Source organism: Coturnix japonica, chromosome 5 (assembly GCF_001577835.2).
Source record: "Coturnix japonica isolate 7356 chromosome 5, Coturnix japonica 2.1, whole genome shotgun sequence".
NCBI classification, from domain to species: Eukaryota; Metazoa; Chordata; class Aves; order Galliformes; family Phasianidae; genus Coturnix; species Coturnix japonica.
In genome coordinates this window covers 10,084,267-10,102,684 of record NC_029520.1, presented here as the reverse complement: position 1 = coordinate 10,102,684, position 18,418 = coordinate 10,084,267, and the positions used below count along the sequence as shown (strand labels likewise).

At 41.0% G+C, this 18,418-nt stretch overlaps 1 protein-coding gene across 19 annotated transcripts in view; it reads right to left on the bottom strand.

Annotated features, from left to right (window-relative positions):
- The window catches only part of BRSK2 (BR serine/threonine kinase 2), a 288,040-nt gene that overhangs the window by 135,814 nt on the left and 133,808 nt on the right, over positions 1–18,418 (bottom strand). For all 19 annotated transcript variants that reach the window (XM_032444828.1, XM_032444827.1, XM_032444826.1 and 16 more), the window contains one exon: positions 12,173–12,267. In XM_032444828.1, the coding sequence (XP_032300719.1) occupies positions 12,173–12,267 (95 nt within the window). The remainder of the gene's footprint in view (positions 1–12,172; positions 12,268–18,418) is intronic.

Genomic DNA, 18,418 nt, shown 5'->3' with positions numbered 1-18,418 from the left:
TGAGAAGAAAGATGTTATAGCTTGGAAAATGCACATAATGGATGGAGAAAAAAAATGTCCACGGATGAATAAAATTATTCCTCATTGCAATAGGATCAAAGAGCCTCCAAGCTTTATCTCACGGACAGCACTGTGTGAATAAAACCCAAATTAAGACCTGCAAATACCTGCAAGTTCAGCTGAACCCAAGAGGAGAATTATGGAATCTTTTGAGTTGGAAGGGACTTATAAAGGTCATCTACTCCAACCAGGGACACCTACACTAGATTAGGTGCTCAGAGCCCCGTCCAGTCTGACCTTGAAAGTCTTCAGGGACAGGGCATCCAACCCCTTCGCTGGGCAGCTCATGCCAGTATCTCTCTGCCCTTACTGCAAAAAACTTTTTCCTTATATCCAGTCTAAATCTCTTCTCCCTTAGTTTGAAACCATTTCCTCTTATCCTACTACAAAAGATTCTGTTAAAGAGTCTGTCCCCATCTTTCCTACAGATCCCCTTTGGGTACTAAAAGGCTGCTCTCAGTTCTCTCTGGAGTCTTCTCTTCTCCAGGCTGCACAGCCCCAGCTCTCTCAGCCTGTCCTCGAATCCTTCTAGGAAAACTCAGAGCTTATGTCAGTATGTTTTATACACATTTTGAGCACAGAGGTTTTACTTTAAAAAAAAAAAAAAAAAAAAAAAAAAAAAGAGTTATTTCCATTATGGTTAGCAAAATTATATCACATGCCACTTCCTCAAAGGCAATAAACACCTGTTCTGTATCACCTTTTGAATCAGTTAGAAAATAACAATCTAGTATCCATGACCTTCTGTTGAACAGCAACCTTTCAACTAGCACACCCACCCATTAGCTTCCCAAGCCTGGATTCCAAGACTAACTTGTTAAAACATTCTCGAGAACGTGCCTTGTCCAAGAAACCCTGAAATATATAAATATATTCTTAGCTTCAATAGGATTCAAATACAGATTTTAAGCTTAGGATACCTAAACATCTGTATATGCACATTGAATTTACCAAGACTTGACCTTTTTGCCAAGCTCTGAATTCCTCATTTCTGCTCAGGTCTCTCATTTCTCCAGTAATACTTAATGCTGTGAGTCTAAGCATTCATGGTCTTTACCACAAGAACACTGCTTAAACCACTGATATATACTTGGTAAAACTTTTAAAACTCACTTTTAAAATTCACATCTACACATGCAAATAAAAGCAGATGATTAATCTGATGGGCTGTTAATAATGTTTGTCTTAGGTCAGGCTGCATTAAACTCTGCATTCAGTAATACAGGAGTTCACAGAATTGGTACGAAACCACTAGCCACAACAGCAACATTTGTGGCATCTTAAGGTTGAGAATGCGCACAAAATAGAGTCCAACTTTGTTCAAACTTTATAAGCTTTGGAAATTAAGGGACCAGGGCAAAAGTACAGCTGTTAAGGTATACAGGGATACTAGAAGTCCTCAGCTAAATGCTGAACTGGGATATAAGGACACAGTTACCAGAGCTGCCAGAGGGTTTATAACCACAGGAGCTATAAAGGACAACAGCAATAGGGCATTCTGTAGAAAGTTACACACAAAATGCTTTATAAAAGCAAGAGAATAAAACAGGATTTGCAATGGTAAATGGACTATTACAGAAACGGGGAGAAAGAAATGAAGACAACATAAATAGTACTGCTGGTCAAAAGATGTGTAAAAATAAGGGGAGAGAAACCAAGCATCTCTAACCAGATCCGCACCTGCAAAACAAGTGGAAGAGAAACAGACTGTAATGAAAAGGACAGCTGGAGAGATGACATCAGAGGATGGAGGTCAAGCCTCCGTGAGAACCAGCAATTTGAGAGAGTGAGAAATGAGAGACTCAGAAATAGCTAAAATCTCTTTAGAAGAGCTGTGAAGGTATGTCAACATATTCATTATTTCATCTATAGCCTGCTACTAACTGTCCCTCTGTTTACAGAACTTTATATTTAAAATTTTATTTTTTTTTTCTACCAATTAAACCACAGAAATTCAGTAATCCATCAATCCTACTTATTTGTTCATATGTAAACGCCATTGTAGATTTCATAAATAAGAGATTGACTTAAAAGGTACAAGTGAGCATGCAATAAATATATAACAAATTGAGGGCAACATGGGCCCTCACACTGCATCTTTCTTTCTGCTTTGAAAGTACCACTTGGGTAATGAGAAACAAACAAGAGGTTAACAAAGGACAGATGGGATTTAGGAAGGAAATTCAGGGACAGCTGAGGGAGCAGGAGTAAAGACAGAACACTCATCAAAGAAAAGAGATACGAACATTAGACTGAGGGGATTTATTTCAGTGTATTAGAAAGGAAATATAAGGAGAAAAAACCTCTAAAAAATAACTTCAGCACAACATACTTCACAGCCTGGGGACATTACTCTGCCTCTATTGACAGCAAGTACTTTCTGTTGGACCACCTCCACATACGTGACTGTAGACATGCATGCTATGCTTCTTTCCATGGAGCAACAGCCACTTCCAGTCAGCTACAAGGATCCTGATGGACAGCATGACAGAACATCCAGAACACCAGGACACATACATTAATTGCTCCAAAAGTAATGCCTTCTACTTGTTTCCATGGAAACTACAGCAGGCAAAAAGAGCACAACAACACTATTTGATAGAGCAAATTTTCAGCTCAAAGCAGTATTTTTCAGCATAGTCACCACCATTAGCTATGCACTTTCACCAGCAATGAACAAAAGCCTGCATGCTGTGCTTGTAAAAATCTGCTTCAGCAGAGCTAGCCCACTGTTTCACAGCCACTAAGATGGCATTGGAGATGGAAGTCAGAAGGCATCAAATCCAGACTATACAGTGGGTGTGGTAGGACAGCCCAGCCAAGACTGACTATGTGATCCATGGTCTCCAAACTGGTATGAGGCTGGGTATTACCATGTTGCAAATGAAAGGTTGTCTTCTTCTTTGGCCTGGCTCTGGAAGTTTGAGTCTTCAAATTCAGTTGGCACCATTATGTAGCTGTGAAGATGACAGTTTGTTTGGGCTCCAGGAAATCCAGAAGGATCACCCCTTCCCTGTCCCACAAGGCACTGCATATCACTTAATCCACTGAGGACTGAGCTTGTACTTTTTATTTGATGGTGAATTCATATAACAGCACTCCACGGACTGCCATTTTGACTCTGGCTCATAGTGGTGACATCACATCTTGTCATCAGTAATGATGCAACTCAGGAAACTGTCACCTTCAGACTCTTATTGGTTCAATATATCCTGAATACTTGCATACATTGTCCTTTCTGTTTCTGTGTAAGCATTTGTGACACCCACCTGGCACAAACTTCCTGATAATCTAATGCTGCCATTGCTTCCAACACACTGAAGCTGATACTCAGGTCTATGCACAGCTCTGTGCCCGTAATCCATCTATTCATGCAGATCTGAGATGCTCTTCATTTAATGGTGTGACACTTCTTCATGGCCATCCAGAACATGGCTCACCTTTCATGTCACCATTGCCACTGCTGAAATGTGCCACCCATCATTCCACTGTGTTCATCTCCACTGGTTGATCTCCATCAGCAGGTGTCAATGAATGTCAGTGAGTTTTCCACATGAAGAAATTAATGACACACCACTGATTCAGCTGCACTTCGATGTCAGACACCATTTAGTCAGCAGAAGGGCAATCTGACATTTGTCACATGGCAACGAAACAAAAAAGAATACCGACAGGAAGGTTCAACTTCTACCATACCACAATCAGACATTGTGGGTCTACATAATAAATGGGAGGCATTACTTCTGGAACAGCCCTCATAGTCCACTGGCAATTCTTCCAGGAAAACCATACATGTGTAGCACAACCCTGTCAAAAATTGCTTCAGATGCAATAGGGAAAACTAGTGATATCCCCAATTCCTTGTACATCAGTTATAGCAGTTTATACACATTCTGGTGGCAATTCATTTTAGTCGTATAGAGTTCTACAGCAATTTCTTGGGATGTGCAAAATAAGCTAAATACACACCCCACTGAAAGTCAAGAGCATTCATTATAAGCAGACATGAGAAGGAATGAGGCATTCCGGTCTTGTTTATACATTTTGCTATTATTTATTTATTGCAGATAGGTCTGCATTTGAGAGAAGCAGATGATGCATGTTTCTATGTTCTGAAGCTGCATGATAACTAGAAGTAGAAACAACTAGAATCACACTCCGCTGTGTTACCCCTTGCAATGCTGACATTTCCTTACTACTTTCCCACTGCGTGTACAGAAGAAATGGCACTTGTTGCAAGAGCTGCAAGCAATACAAGAATGCTTCTGCCTGCGGTATATGCTAGAAACAGGACCAGGAATAAGTGGTTATGTATTTCTTCCATCAGATTTTCCTTCCTGAGTGTTGACAACTGTTCCTAACTGTCCCCCGCCTTACCAAAACATTCTAAATCACGATTTCGAATGCTAAATTTAGTAGAAGCTGAAGCATTGGTCCCTGATTTCCAAAAAGGACTGGGACTACATGACTTTTTAAAGGAGTTATCATTGAACACTCCTAAAAAAGCCAGCCAGAGTCTGGGTGTGGCACCCCAGAATTTCTTGCCACTTTCAGAAGTCCCTTTTTCCTCCAGGGGAAATGCATGATAACATAACAGAGATATTACTGAGCATTACAATCATTATCTGCTGAGTCTGGAACAGATGCAGAAGTTCAAGATTAAATTCATTCTCTCCTTCCCTATGGTTTACAGGGAATTATGGCAAGATCTCTATTACTGCTCTCATAGCACAAAGCCATTGCTGCTGCCTCCTCACACAGCGGCAGAGCACACCATGCTACATTACACCGTATGGCTCAAGAATATCAGGTGTTCTGACTGAGCTGTGATTGCTTTTCCCATGCTGGAGCAGAACCAACTATGCCATAACTGCAATTCCATCCCTACATGGTAGCTGGACCTACAGAGCACAGGCTTCAGTGCCCACAGCATTAATGCACTTGAAAGATTCTCTTTAAGAGTTGGAGGAGAAACACCATTTTGTAACAAACATCAGGTATCTCCTCCATATGCGTAGCATGCGTTTCCATAGGACAGCAGCATAAGGCAAACAACAGCTTACTGCTATAAGAGTGTGCTTCAGGAACAAACTAGCATACTAGATACATGCCCACCACAGACTGGGCACCTCAGTATGCCAGGATGAAAGATAGTGAGTTCAGAAACGGCAGCTGGTAAAAGAGGAAATGCCCAAACTCCTGAAAACTTACCACAAGAGAGGTCAGCCTGCGGCAGCAAAACAAACCCAGATCGCACTGTGTCTAGCTCCAGCTGACACTTCTGGAACTAACAATTACATGCACAAGGACGGAGCTTGTGCAGATTTTCCTGCATTTATGCCAATTATTTAATAGTACATATCACAGAAGTTGACCCAGTGGGGCCTGGTTTACACTGAACAGATTAACAGCAAAACAACTTTTAGGTTCAATATTAAAATGGATAACAAAAAGAGCCTGCATCTCCTAACTAACAGTGCAATGCTTGCCTTTAGCTCACAGTTGTGCTAGTCACCATATCCATTATGCATTATTATATCCTAATCTATGATTAGGTGACATTTTATTTGGGTTAGGAAACTCTTATAACCTACACTGAGCTAAGAAATACTGGTGGCACAAGGCATCATCTAATTGTTTCAGAAAAAACTAAGTTTTTGCCCAAATGGCTTACCTTTTGTAAACAGGGATGGACTACATCCCTTAAGTGGGATGGATCAGTATATTGATGTCTGCAGTGCTTATTCTAGATGATAGATGTGGGGTCAAACACCTGAGTGAGCTCAGTCAATCTGCTTAAAGATTGATGTCCCATTACTGCTATTGCTCTTCTGATGTAATGCTGGTTCTCTTCCCACAAGAAAAGATCAAAAGACTCAAAATGTTTCCAGACAAGATCATGGAACATGAAATGCTGACCATTGTGAAATGAAGTCTTTCCATAAATACACACCAGTATAAAATGCGCTTGCTGAAACACCTTAATGAAATCAGTGCACAGCACAGAGATGCATGGCACTGAGATGCCACCATCTTTGTCCTCCTGAACTATTTACACCCTCTGCAATGACACTGAGCAAACTCTGGCCTGGTAGAATCACAAAAGCAGAAACCTGTACTGTTATTCCGGTGCTTATAGGTGTGACTTTAGCATGGTTTGGTCAATATTGCATTTACACTTCTAAGTGCATCTAAGTTTCATTCTGAGTTTTGCTTTCTGTCCAAGAAGAATTTTTTTGAGTAAGTTATATTTCTTAATGAGCTGTAGAACTTAGAGATTCTATAGTTCAGGCCAGAAAGCATCCTCACCTGCTCCCTTTCAGCTTTGAAGTTACTTAAACAAAACTTTGTTAACTCCTTAAAGATTTGGGGAATTCTTTTATTAATAACTTACAATGAATTTCCTATCTGTAAATGCCACAAGAGGCTGTGCTGTGCTAAATGTGCTGCTGCTGGAATACAAACAAGGGCCAGTGGGGCAGGGGGTGAGGGCGTGTTTGTGTGCTCCTGTTCTTTGATGGGTGTCGATCATTCCTGGAGTTTGTTCACCACCTACACACAGTCAAACATGCAGACAGACACGCACACACTCCTAATCTGCTGTCTTGCAGTGCTAAAAGCAGATAAGCAAGTGGTAATGCTCTAGGCTAAAGACGAGCCAAACCAATGATGAGTGCATGTATTAGTAACAAGCACATGCAGCAAAAGTGCAAGATTCATGTTAGTATGGACATACTTATCTGCTGCAACTTCTGTGTTCAACAGCAGGTAAAAAACAGAACTGTCAGAAAGTACATGTGTGTTTTGGGGAAATTTAATTTCTTTCATGATTTCTTTTCTTTTTTCTTTCCACAAATATAAGGTCATCTGGGTTGTTCTCCTTTTGCAGCAATACAGCAGCCAATCAGAAGAAGATTAAAGCCAGCAAGTTAGTACAGTGTTTCTTAATCAGGGAGTTTGGTGAATGCTTTAATGCCTTTTCTTTGGGACTTCTATTTAATATATTTAATCAATACTAAATAAATAAATACATTAACTTTTTTTCCTATTTGCTGCTTTGAATACAACGCTCTTCAGCGCCTTGTGTTCCAGAATACCAGATCAATTTAAACCAATTTCAACAATAAAATTATATAGACTCATTTCTTTGTTCATTTGTACCCAATTGTAGGGGGTATTCAGAGGGATTCAGTAGCAGCTTAACATAACTTTCACTGCAATCAACAGTAAGACACTGAAATGCTGCAGCTTAAAGAAAAGAAAGGGATTAGTGAATAAATTTATATATATATATATATATACACTTAAATAATATTATATACATATATGTATATTTGAGTTGGTTATATATGACTTCAGTAACCTCACAAAACTATCTTTGCTGTGATCAAAGCTGAGTTTAAACAAAGATACCCCATTCAGTCAATTTCTACTTTGTCTCAGATTTAGCTTCTCCTTGATGTTATTCTAATCTTTTGCTAATCATTTCCATAGACCAGGCTGAACGTAGCTAGGTCAGCCAATATCATGGTCTTAAAATTTATCCTAGAAGTCTGAAAATGAGGTATTCCAAAGTGAAGATGGTGCTTTCAAGAATTCCCTTCTTTGACTTACCTTGGAGAAGCCTAGATTTCTCTTCTACAGATAGGTTGTACAAGCCTCTCTCTTTAAACTTCAGATAGAGATAAGTGGCTTTCTATAGATCTCAAGTGATTAGAAACTCATAGATTTATGGATTTTGAGGCCAAAGAGGTTGTTTTATTAATCTAGTCCATGCTAATGCATAGCATGGATCAGGAAACCACCAATAATTTCTGTACAAGTAAAGCAGTCAATGCTGAACTACGATCTAGGATTTAGAAACCACATAGCAGTTTAATGCAAAGCTCAAAACAGTCCAAACATTTCTACTTTTAATCTGTCAACCTGCAGCTTCCAACTATTAGCTTCCAATAAGCTTTGTGCCCACAAGACAGAAGTTATCTTCTATTATCAAATGCCTATTCTCTTTATCAGTATTTACAAACCATGGCAAAGTTTTCTCTTAACCTTTACACTGATAAACTAGTTAGACTGAATCCTCTGAGTCTCTCATTAAGCATAAGCTCAGACTGTTTACTATTCTCTCAGATCTTTTCTGATCTGTTTCCTATTTATAAAACATTTTCCTTGAAGAATGGACGCCTTGACCAGACATGCTGCACTTTCAGCAGTTTTTGTACCAAAACAATTACACTTACTGCATAACTTCCTATAGTAAAAGGAGGAAAGACAAAGTAAAAAGAAAAAACTCACAGAATGGTAAGAAAAGAGAAATAAAAGGGGTTAAATAGGAGGCAAAAATTACTAATAGAAAACAACGACGGAAGAAAATAAAGTCTAATATGGTGCAAAGCATTACCTATTTATATGTGTGCTTTACTAAGTTATCTTGTCTGCTCTAAGAAGCTAACAGATGAACCTGCTGCTCGTCCCTCCATTCAACTGTTTCGGGAAATTACTGATTTCTGATGCTGGTTGCATGTTCCTCCCTGACTGAGAATGCACAGTTTTGGAAGTCGAGCTCATTAGCACCACAGGGCTATAAAACAACTAACCTCCCCAAAACCCAGCACTCTCCTTTCTAGCCATCTCAAGAGAGGTGCAGAAGGGACTGTGTTTCTTTCCATCCCCCAGCCTTGAAATACCTGCCTCGCTTCAAGGCTGGCACTGAAGGTTTCAGTCAGAATAAACAAAAGGCTCATACGCACAAAGCACACATATGGAGCCCTGGGCTTCACTCATCAAGCCTGGGACATCTGTGTCTTTCTCAGGATCTCTGCATGTTCAAATAATTAGTCCAAGGCCAGCTGTCCCCTTCTTGCTCTTCACCCTTTATGCTCCCATTGCTTCTACTATCACTGCCTTTCCAAAGATTATTTTGTCTGACAGATCACCAAAAGATAATCTATTTCTTTCTGCTTATTCTTTGGATGGAGGGAGCAGCCGAGGACTGGTGAGGTGGTGAAGCGAAAAGAAAGGACTCCTTTGACTCCTCCTTCCCAGACTTCTGTATGTTTCCAAGCAAGCTTTGGCCACATCAGAGGAAAAACTGACTTGAACTCTCATATTCAGACGTTAAGAACTCCAAATGCTCATGCTGGTCCTCAAAATGCAACCATCAACAATGAGCCTGTGTGCTCTATGAGCAGTTAGCTCATGTATTCTGGGCCCAATTTTCTTCACTCCGAAAGCAGTGATTCAGAAGTAATTCAGTGAAATTAATGAACTCTTCATAATCTCAACACGCTCCCTGTAATCCAATCATTTCTGAGGCCTTTCTACTGATCTGTGTCAGAGCACGCAAAAGCTCCCTCGGGAGGCAGGTCTCCAGACCAGCAGGCTTACTCAAAGCACGGCTGAAGCAACCCAGCCCAGGTACTTACAGCTGTGAGATAGGAGCAGTGAGAACAGAACCAGGACTTCTGTTCTCATCTGTAAAATCTGTAGTTCTGCCCCAAAACAGCACTCCTAAGCAGGCCCCAGCTGGAGCTGGGAAGGGAACACTGCTCCTCAGCCTCAGCGAGCAAGCCAGGACACACTGAAGCAGACAGCTTGCATGTGCAGCAAGCCGCCCTGTCTTCTTAGAGGGCCGCAAGCACACGGATGAGCCATTTACTGCAGCCTGTGCTGCAGCCTGCCTGCCCATGTATCATCTCCATAGCAGCAGTTCTGTTAATTGAGACCAGCTGCTTCAACTCCAAATTCTTCTCTCCAGAAATATTGATACTACTACGTTATGATTAGAAAGCACTTTACCAAATGCCTCTCAATTTTGCACAGCTCAGATGAAGAGCAGCTGCAGAAAGAAGGGACAGTTCCCTGACTGTACAGAATAAAACAAATGCTCACTGCAAAATCACTGGAGAAATGAAGGCTGTAAGAAGTAAGTCAAAATAATGATGGCAGGAGAAAGCAGCCTGCTGCATGTGCTCATGCCTGTCATTTTTGATGCTGAAAGGACTGTGAGCAGACTTCTTCCTTATGCTCTAGGATAAATGGCCACAGCACTGCAGTTTTACAGCTTCATGTGGCAGGTGCGCATATTTGTCAGATCCAGTTTTTCTGTCCAAGGACAGATTAAAGCAAAACCCATCAATCTGGGCCTGGCTTGGAATTGCTGCTGTGGTTGATTCTGCTCCAGGGCCTGTTCTAAACAGCCCGCTGGCAAAGAGAGTCACTGAAACCAATAAACTAGTGGGAAGATTTCTGAAGTAGGAATGCCACCACACCACCACGACTTGGCTTCGTTGCTGATTGTCTCCCTGTGGCTGCTGACTCCATGCAGTAGGCTGTCAGCTGGCTGCTTGGCAATGCTCACACTGGGATTGCCGAAAGCTGAAAGCATTCTTCCCCCCCTCAGCCAGGCTGGATTACACTGGCTAAGAGCACAGCCAATTCCAAACTCACTTAGAAGTCCCAACCCCTGTCTATGACCATCGGACACAGGGTATTCCTGAAAAGACATCTGGTTGCCGTGTTTATGCAAGAACTGGGCTAACCACTTCAATCCCATCTGTTGTTCCAGCCTCCTGAGTACAGAGAACAGAATCCTTGAAAGAGAAAATCTGGCCATGAATGGTCTGAAATGAGAATCATGATACAATGCCTGGCTTCCTCCTGAGAAGGATGTTGTACAATTTTACAGAAAACATGGCACTCTTCAGCTTGCGGCTGTGTAAATAAGGGCCGAACACATTAATTCATTACTCAGATTTTCTACTGCAACTGAGGTAATACAACAAAACAAAAGCAGAGAGATCACTTTGCTATGCTACGTGATTTGCCTCCTACTCTGAAAATCAGTGAGGTAAATAAAATCTTTTATACTGATACCAGACAGGGAGTCTCTCAGCAATCACCACACTCATGTTTTTTAAATGTATTCTTACTGTGTTACTCTGGAAAATATTCAAAGTTTTCAGAGTCTCATTCAGATTTTACCTTTCACACACTTAGTTCATTTTCACCGTGTTCCACTCATCTAAGAGAATTTCACTCTAAAGCTGCAATTTTCTTACCTACTTCACTTTCTAATTTCTGGTCTATACTAGAAGACTGCTTTAATCTACAGTACTGCAGGAGACAGAACACTTCAATGGAATTTCAGAAGGGTAAGTCTGAGCATGTTACATATAAACTTTACACTAACATTCATTGACTGCATATTCCTTTAATCTTCATTTTCTTTCTGTTCCTAGTAAAGTTGCCATACCTACTTGTGACAAGTAACAGCAGTGGGGAAAGATCTTTGCTGTGTGTTGTAACAGGGAAGTTACCTTGACTTTGTGTGTGGATCCATCAGTACATTTTGCAAGTGACAACTTGATGGAATTCTGTTGATTACAGAAGTTGTGCTCTCCCACCCAACCTGAATTCAGCCTTGCTAGTCACCAAATCACATGAATAAATTCTTGTTTTGTTTTTATATATATTTTTTGTTTGCTTTTTAATTTTTAGACTTCCAAGATCTGTCAAGTGACACTCTTATAAGGAGACACATATCACAAGATCAGGTAAAAGTGAATGAAGCTGTTCTGAACACTACAGTCATTGTGACCATTGGGACTCCTTGACTGTTTCTAATAACACAGCTCTGAGGATTATTACCAGAATTACAACTGCTTAAAGCACGTGTGGAACTTGGTGCATCAGATAACAAACACATGCAGCAAGAGTGAGCAGGGGGAGCATTCCAACAACAGACTTGCCAACCTCACTTAAATCTTTTCCTACTAACACGTAAAGGCCTCAGTCTGTCTGCAACATACCACAACTACCATGCACTGCTCCTGCAGTGAAATAATGATGCACAACACACAGCTGCCCCAGCAGAGAAGCAACAACTTTACATCTGACCTCTAGTTTTGTTCTCCAAGCACAGGCACACTCCTATTTCATTCAGCTGCCCTAACCTCCCCCATAACTGAATTATTTTTATTATGCTTCACATAATCCTAGTACTGACAGGGATGTTTGTTAAACATAATTAAAGATATTAATTTTGCATGGAACAAAAGACACAGAGCCAAGAACTTAATTTTTTTTGTTAGATCTCCTATTAGAAAATTACCTTCATTAGCACCGACTCGCTGAGCTTCTCTCTGTTGACAATTTTTATCGCAACCTTCTGACATGTGACACAGTGAACCCCCAACTTCACAAGCCCTGTGGGAGAAACAGAGCAAAACAGAAAAAAAAGAACTGGTTAGAGCTATCCACAATTGAGATTTTTCCTAATAGTACATTACTCAGTAGTTGTCAACTTATATTCAAACAAATATCCATTAGACCCTCCCCCTGCCAGATGAAGTCTTGTGAATAACAAAGACCCTAAAGCCCACACCAGGACCACTTGTCAGTAAAGATGCCAGCATCCTCAATTCTGTTGCATTTTCATCCATCAAAGCTGATTTTTGTTGAAATACATTCCAGCTCTCAACCTTTCAAAGAGTGTTCTACCAGTTCAAAGTAAAATTCTGCCGATTTAACTGCACTAGGTTTGGGGCTTTGCCAACATCTGGCATCACTGAAAGCTCAGAAAGCAACAGAACTAGATGGTCAAGTGTGTGCAGTGCGCACATTGCTACCACATTAATTCTAGCCCTTCCCAAACCTTCCACAGTTACAATCAGAAAGCACTTGAGTTTTCTCCTGCCGTTATGACTTACTCTGTTACATGAAGTTCATGCTGTGCTGAATACCACAGAGGAATGGAGGAACAAAAGTACATAATGATCAACACTAAGTTCTTCTTATTAATATTTACCATATCCTTGTTCATATCTATAACCTCAAACCACTTAGTGGTGTAGATAAGTGGCTGCATTTGGAAAAAGTTATGAGTATTCCCATCAGGGAATCAGATCAGAATGTCTGAGTTATCAAAAAGCACAGAATAAAACTCCAAGAATGAAAAGAAAGAGGAAAGTAACAAAATATGACTTTTTGTCAACAGAACTTGGATCTCAATCTGCTGATTCACATAAAGTATATCAAGAGATCCCTCACGAGCAAGTTAAACATGGTCTTTCTAGCTCCCAAATCCACATTAAGATCCTGATCTCATTCTCTGTCCCAAATGACGAAGCTAAGGACATTGCTTTATCTGTAAAGCGCACACAACAGATCTGCAGCCCAGAGAAACTACGGCCATAGGACTTCACACTTTGAGGAATTAGATATCCTGACCACTGCCTTACTTCAGTCTGTCCCCAAAGATTTGGAGTTTCATCAGGGGCTCCAGCCATCTCCCACAGACACTTGTTCATCTTTTTGCTACAGTTAATCACTGATGCTGAACCATTAACCACAGGTTGTTACGCCAAGAAATAACTTCCTGATTTACTTCCTGTCCTCTCTCTTTTATATTGTGCTCAAGTTTTCCGGATATTTCCACTCATGTAATTTTCTGCTCTTAGCTGGTTAAATGCTGACATCCTCACCTTCTGCCATTACATTAACAAGTATTATGAATTAAGGACACAGCACACCGACAAACCCATTTGAAGCTGTGTATAGCAACAGCCTTTCCTTTGCCTGAAGCAACAGATGAGCACAGCTGGGGAAAGATGCTGTGATGTTCAGCCAATCTTTGCTGTTACAGCTGAATTTTGTCTACTCAATATATGTATGACATAATCCTTAGCACCACAGGCCCTGTGCTCACCGCTCAGAGCAGTTGCAGCCTCCCTTCTGCAGCTTTGCTTTGGCTTTGCCCTGTTTGGGCAGTCACTGTTGGCACCCCTCTATTGCTAGCTTGAAATGCTTCAGTCCATGCCCATCCCTTCATTCTGCTTCCAACACAAACCACATTCTTTGCATAACTCTGAATTCCCCATCCTTACATTTCTAATTCTTGGCAGATCTTCTAGTTCAGCCCTTCACATCTAGACTCTAAGATATGTGACACAGTGCTGCAGTAGAGTGTTCTACAGTCATTATTTCAAGGGGTCACTAAAGGTGACAAACAAATGCTTCCTGTAACTGGTCCCTCAACCTTAAGAAAGCCTACAGGCTTTTGGAATATCACACTTCAAGATACGATTCTAAATGTTGCTCTTCCCAAACGAAGACACCTGCCTCATTCTGCACTCCGTAGCCCTTTTTATCCTTGCCCTCACTGAAGCATTTTGTCATTGAGTCACAGCTACCACAAACCTCTGGGACACCATCAGACCACTCAAGAAACCTTCACAACTGCATGAGCAAACTGCTGAGCTGCTATTGAAATGGAAAAAAAAAGCAATGCAATCTCAGACAAAGTGGTTGAGGTGCTGTTTGCAGGGCTGGTGATTTTTCAGTTCTTTGGCTGCATACACAGCTGCTAATGAGCACCTCAAGTCTACAGCAAACTTCCCATACAGATGTGTCAACAGGTGGGGTGCGTACTCATATAGCTTATCTACACATCCCACCCACCAAAAGTACCTGTGTGGTCCCCAAAGAGAACAACCAAGGCTGCTAAGATGATATTTTGCTTTGCCATGGCTTAAGACAAGTCTGCCAAGGCAGTGAGTAGGCTGCTTTGTCTTAGGTGCTGTGAACACTGAGCTGCTTCAGACTTCAGCCATTTAACTGCACAAGTAACAGCCTCATAATTTCAGGCTGAGGAGTAAAGAAGAAAAAATGTACGCACAGAAAAACAAGGGAATGTGTAAGCTAACACTGCCTTTTCATTTATAGTTAAAAGCCACAAGCTGAAAATCACTGAGCAACAGGAACTCCAGATGATAGAAAGGACACAAGGAAGAACACAGGGAAGCTTACAGGCCTGCCACATCTGAACATAGTGCTGACCTGCTAACAGTCACGCTCATGCTGTTTTTTGCTAGGAAGCCCCAGTCTGTGGATGCATAAAGACACACAGATCTTTCCTGAGAAGGACAGAAGCTTATGCAATAAGCAATGGAAATATTTAGGCCTGCTATACAGGTGCACAGCCCACCCTGAAGCAGTGAGTACAGAATCACTTATTTTACCCAAGAAGTGTGCGTGGATGAGGACGCAAGCTTCCCTTCCACAGATGAGCACACAGCCATCCCCATGACAATCAGCTCTGCATCTTTTTAGCCAAGGACAGGATTTCAGAACAGCCTGATGTACTGCTGCCTTATGTTGTGTGTGGGAATTTGCTCTAACACATACCAACCAAAACAGAGTTTTGGTTGTTGGAGGTGATGCTGTTCCATAGGCTCTCCACAGTGGTGTGAATAGCAGCACAAGGGAACACAACTGTGGACAGGGACATCTTGCTAATGAACCCCATTGTGAGAACTAAAACTTGGCTTTTCTTTACAGAAAGAAGCATCATGGAAGCAAGAGAGATCTATTTGCCAGTCCTACCAAAAGATGGAGTTTGCCAAAGATACCATTCTGAAACAAATGACCATTTCAAGAGAGAGACTAATAAATCATAAAATAACAGTTATTTAAACATAACATTCATGGTATACGCAGCATTAACAAATAACATTCCCACAGTCCTTCAGAAATGTTAAACACAAGTAACTCATTTGTAATCATAAAGCCAGTAACTTCTCCAAGAACTGTAATAAAAATACCTGTTCCATTTGCCTGTATTAATACATGTAATTTCTGCATTGGAAAAAGAAGGCTTTTCATTTTCTTCTGAAATAAAACCAACCCAATGCCCAACCTGTATTTCTGTCACAGGGAAATGAGGCCCTGATTTCAGATCACCTGCATGGCTCTTGTTGCTTGCTGCTCATTTCTCAACAGAGCGCACTGTCAAAAAATTCATCCTATCAAAAATTTAAGCAGAAAGCCCTGGCCTGGCCAGTACTATCTATTTTGGCTGGATGAGCAATCAAAGCAATGTCTAGAGAGAAATATTATTCCTAACTGAGTTAGCTAATTGCCAATTAATTCATGTCAATGAATACACAGTAAATGTTAATCTGAGCTCTGCAGGACACAAACACTTGTGGTTTCCATCAGGGCACAGTCTAGTACTGGTAACTATTTGAACTCAAGGAGGAACAAAAATCTTAGTCTTAACAAACTCAGTAACTGCTTTTTAAAAGGCTGTGTCTACACAGTTCTTGTATGTGAACTTTGTACATATGATCTTTATATACAAGTAATGTGAATTAATCCCACAAACTGGAAGTTATTGTTATAAATATTAGAATTATTCACTGATGCTCATTCATGAAAGCTACACACACTGCTATTTGCAAGATCTGCAAACCTTTAAGGATGCCAGTTTAGAAAATCAATCCTTAAAGCAAATAAAAGCATTAATATAACTCAAGTGAAGCAGAGAACAATGCTTAAAATGTAATACTCTTGCTTCTTATTCTCAACAGTTATTCTCTCAAAAGCTATGGTTTCAATTAGGGGTGAATCACTGCAGTTACAGCATCCAATTGCTGACTGCAGTGAAGTTGCTTAGATCTACAACAGTGGAAAACAGGTTAAAACATGGCTTGCAGTGACACAATTTCCATAGCCGTAAAGTAAGGATAACAACACTTACTTACCTTGCAAGGACTGTAGAAGGATTAATTGATTAATCCTTACAAAGAATGTTGGAAAGGGAAAGGATGGGGTACGCAAGCTTTACATATTACAGCATATTAGGAAAATTGCATCTTAAGTATTCTCTCAAAAGAAAGGTCTAGACTATTTCTTAGTAAGAGTTTCCATTTTATTTATCAAATTTTCTAGCTTGTACTTTTCCGGTTTCCTACAATATGTATCTCATGCACTTTTAGCTGCACTACGAAGAACTTTGTTATGAGTGTCCTACTTATGGGAACCAATAATTGCCCTTAATTACTCAGCCTTCTCATTGAACAGATGTTTACTTTTCTATAGCATATTGTTATCTCAAATTACTGCCTTTAAAATAAACAAAGCCTTACATCAAGTGACACACAAATTACACGGTATCAATTTATAATTGTATTATGGGGAAAGGAGGTATAGAGCTGTCTACAAATCTGAAAGAATGAGGATGGAGCTACCCAGACTGGTAATGAAATAATTTGACCATGAGATATTCTACAGAGAGATTCTAGTGCTAAAATGCTGTTTGGAGGGCTCATGCAATAACTGTTTCTAAATTGAATAAACTGTAATTACAGTAGGATTAAAGCCAGAGTGCAAATGCTCAGCAAGAGCAAGGAAGGAGATGTTCATCAGTCCTGGGATTCACGTGGCTCAGCGCAGGGCACATGGAAGCGGCACACAGAATTGCTCCAGCTCAGATGTATTCTCCTGAGCTCCAAGCACTCTCAAACATGCACTGGCTCAGGCAGCTGAAGGGATGAATGCCTGAGCTCAGAGATTGGTGACAGCAATGCAACAGCTCAGATGTGATGGTATCCACACACCTGGTATTAGAGAACAAGAGACACAGAGGCATACTCAGATACACAGCAGCTCACCAGGAGCAGGTTTTACACTGTATGCCTCAGAGATTATGGCAGGATCATCCTCCAAGCTCAGCAGGATCAAAACACACAGAACCAACATCACCTCTATTGATTTTTATCTTGGTCTCTTTCTTACAATATTTCATAAATCAATATTTCTCAGAAACCCTTTGTGCCTGCTGAATATAGCGAAGAACGTGACTTCAGCCCTTTTGACACACATCTTTTTCATCTCTATCCACACCCATGTGTCTAGTTCCCTCCAAGGAACTAGGACACACACCTGTATGGGCTTTTGTGAAACCGTTATTCCATCAGCCAAGCTCTAACAAACTCCTCAAGTCCTTCGGGCGCTGTCAGCAGACTGCGGTGTCCAGTGAGCTGAGCTTCTATTTTACACCAAGTCTTTGTTCCCACATAAAAACAAGTGGATGACTAAGCTGTGCTGCCACTGGAAAGGTGCAAACCTCAGCCTCCTGAACACGTACAAAGGGATCTGGGCGGCACCCTCACCCCTCACTGACAGGGAAACAGGAGAGTAGCTTTGCAACTTGAAAGCGAAAAAGAGAAAATAAAATATAACAGATACACCAGAAAGTCTCATCACCCTTTATACCCTCTTTTTCATACGGGCACTGAAGGCTGCAGACCAGCATAGTCAGAGCCATGAACCTCCTTGAAAAGCCGTCCTGCAGAACCACTTCTCCCTTTAGTCCTCCTAAATCGTTTGTCAGAAGCTGACCAGACATGCATCTTCAGGAAGCCAGTAGAGCCCTGTCTGTTCTGCTAAGGTATCTTTGATAAAGCATGTCACCATCATTAGGTAACATCTGGGCAACGAGCCATAGCATCCAGTGACCTATGGAGAAGGCCTGCTGCGCTAATAAGGAGGGGACACTGTGCTCAGGTCAGGAGGA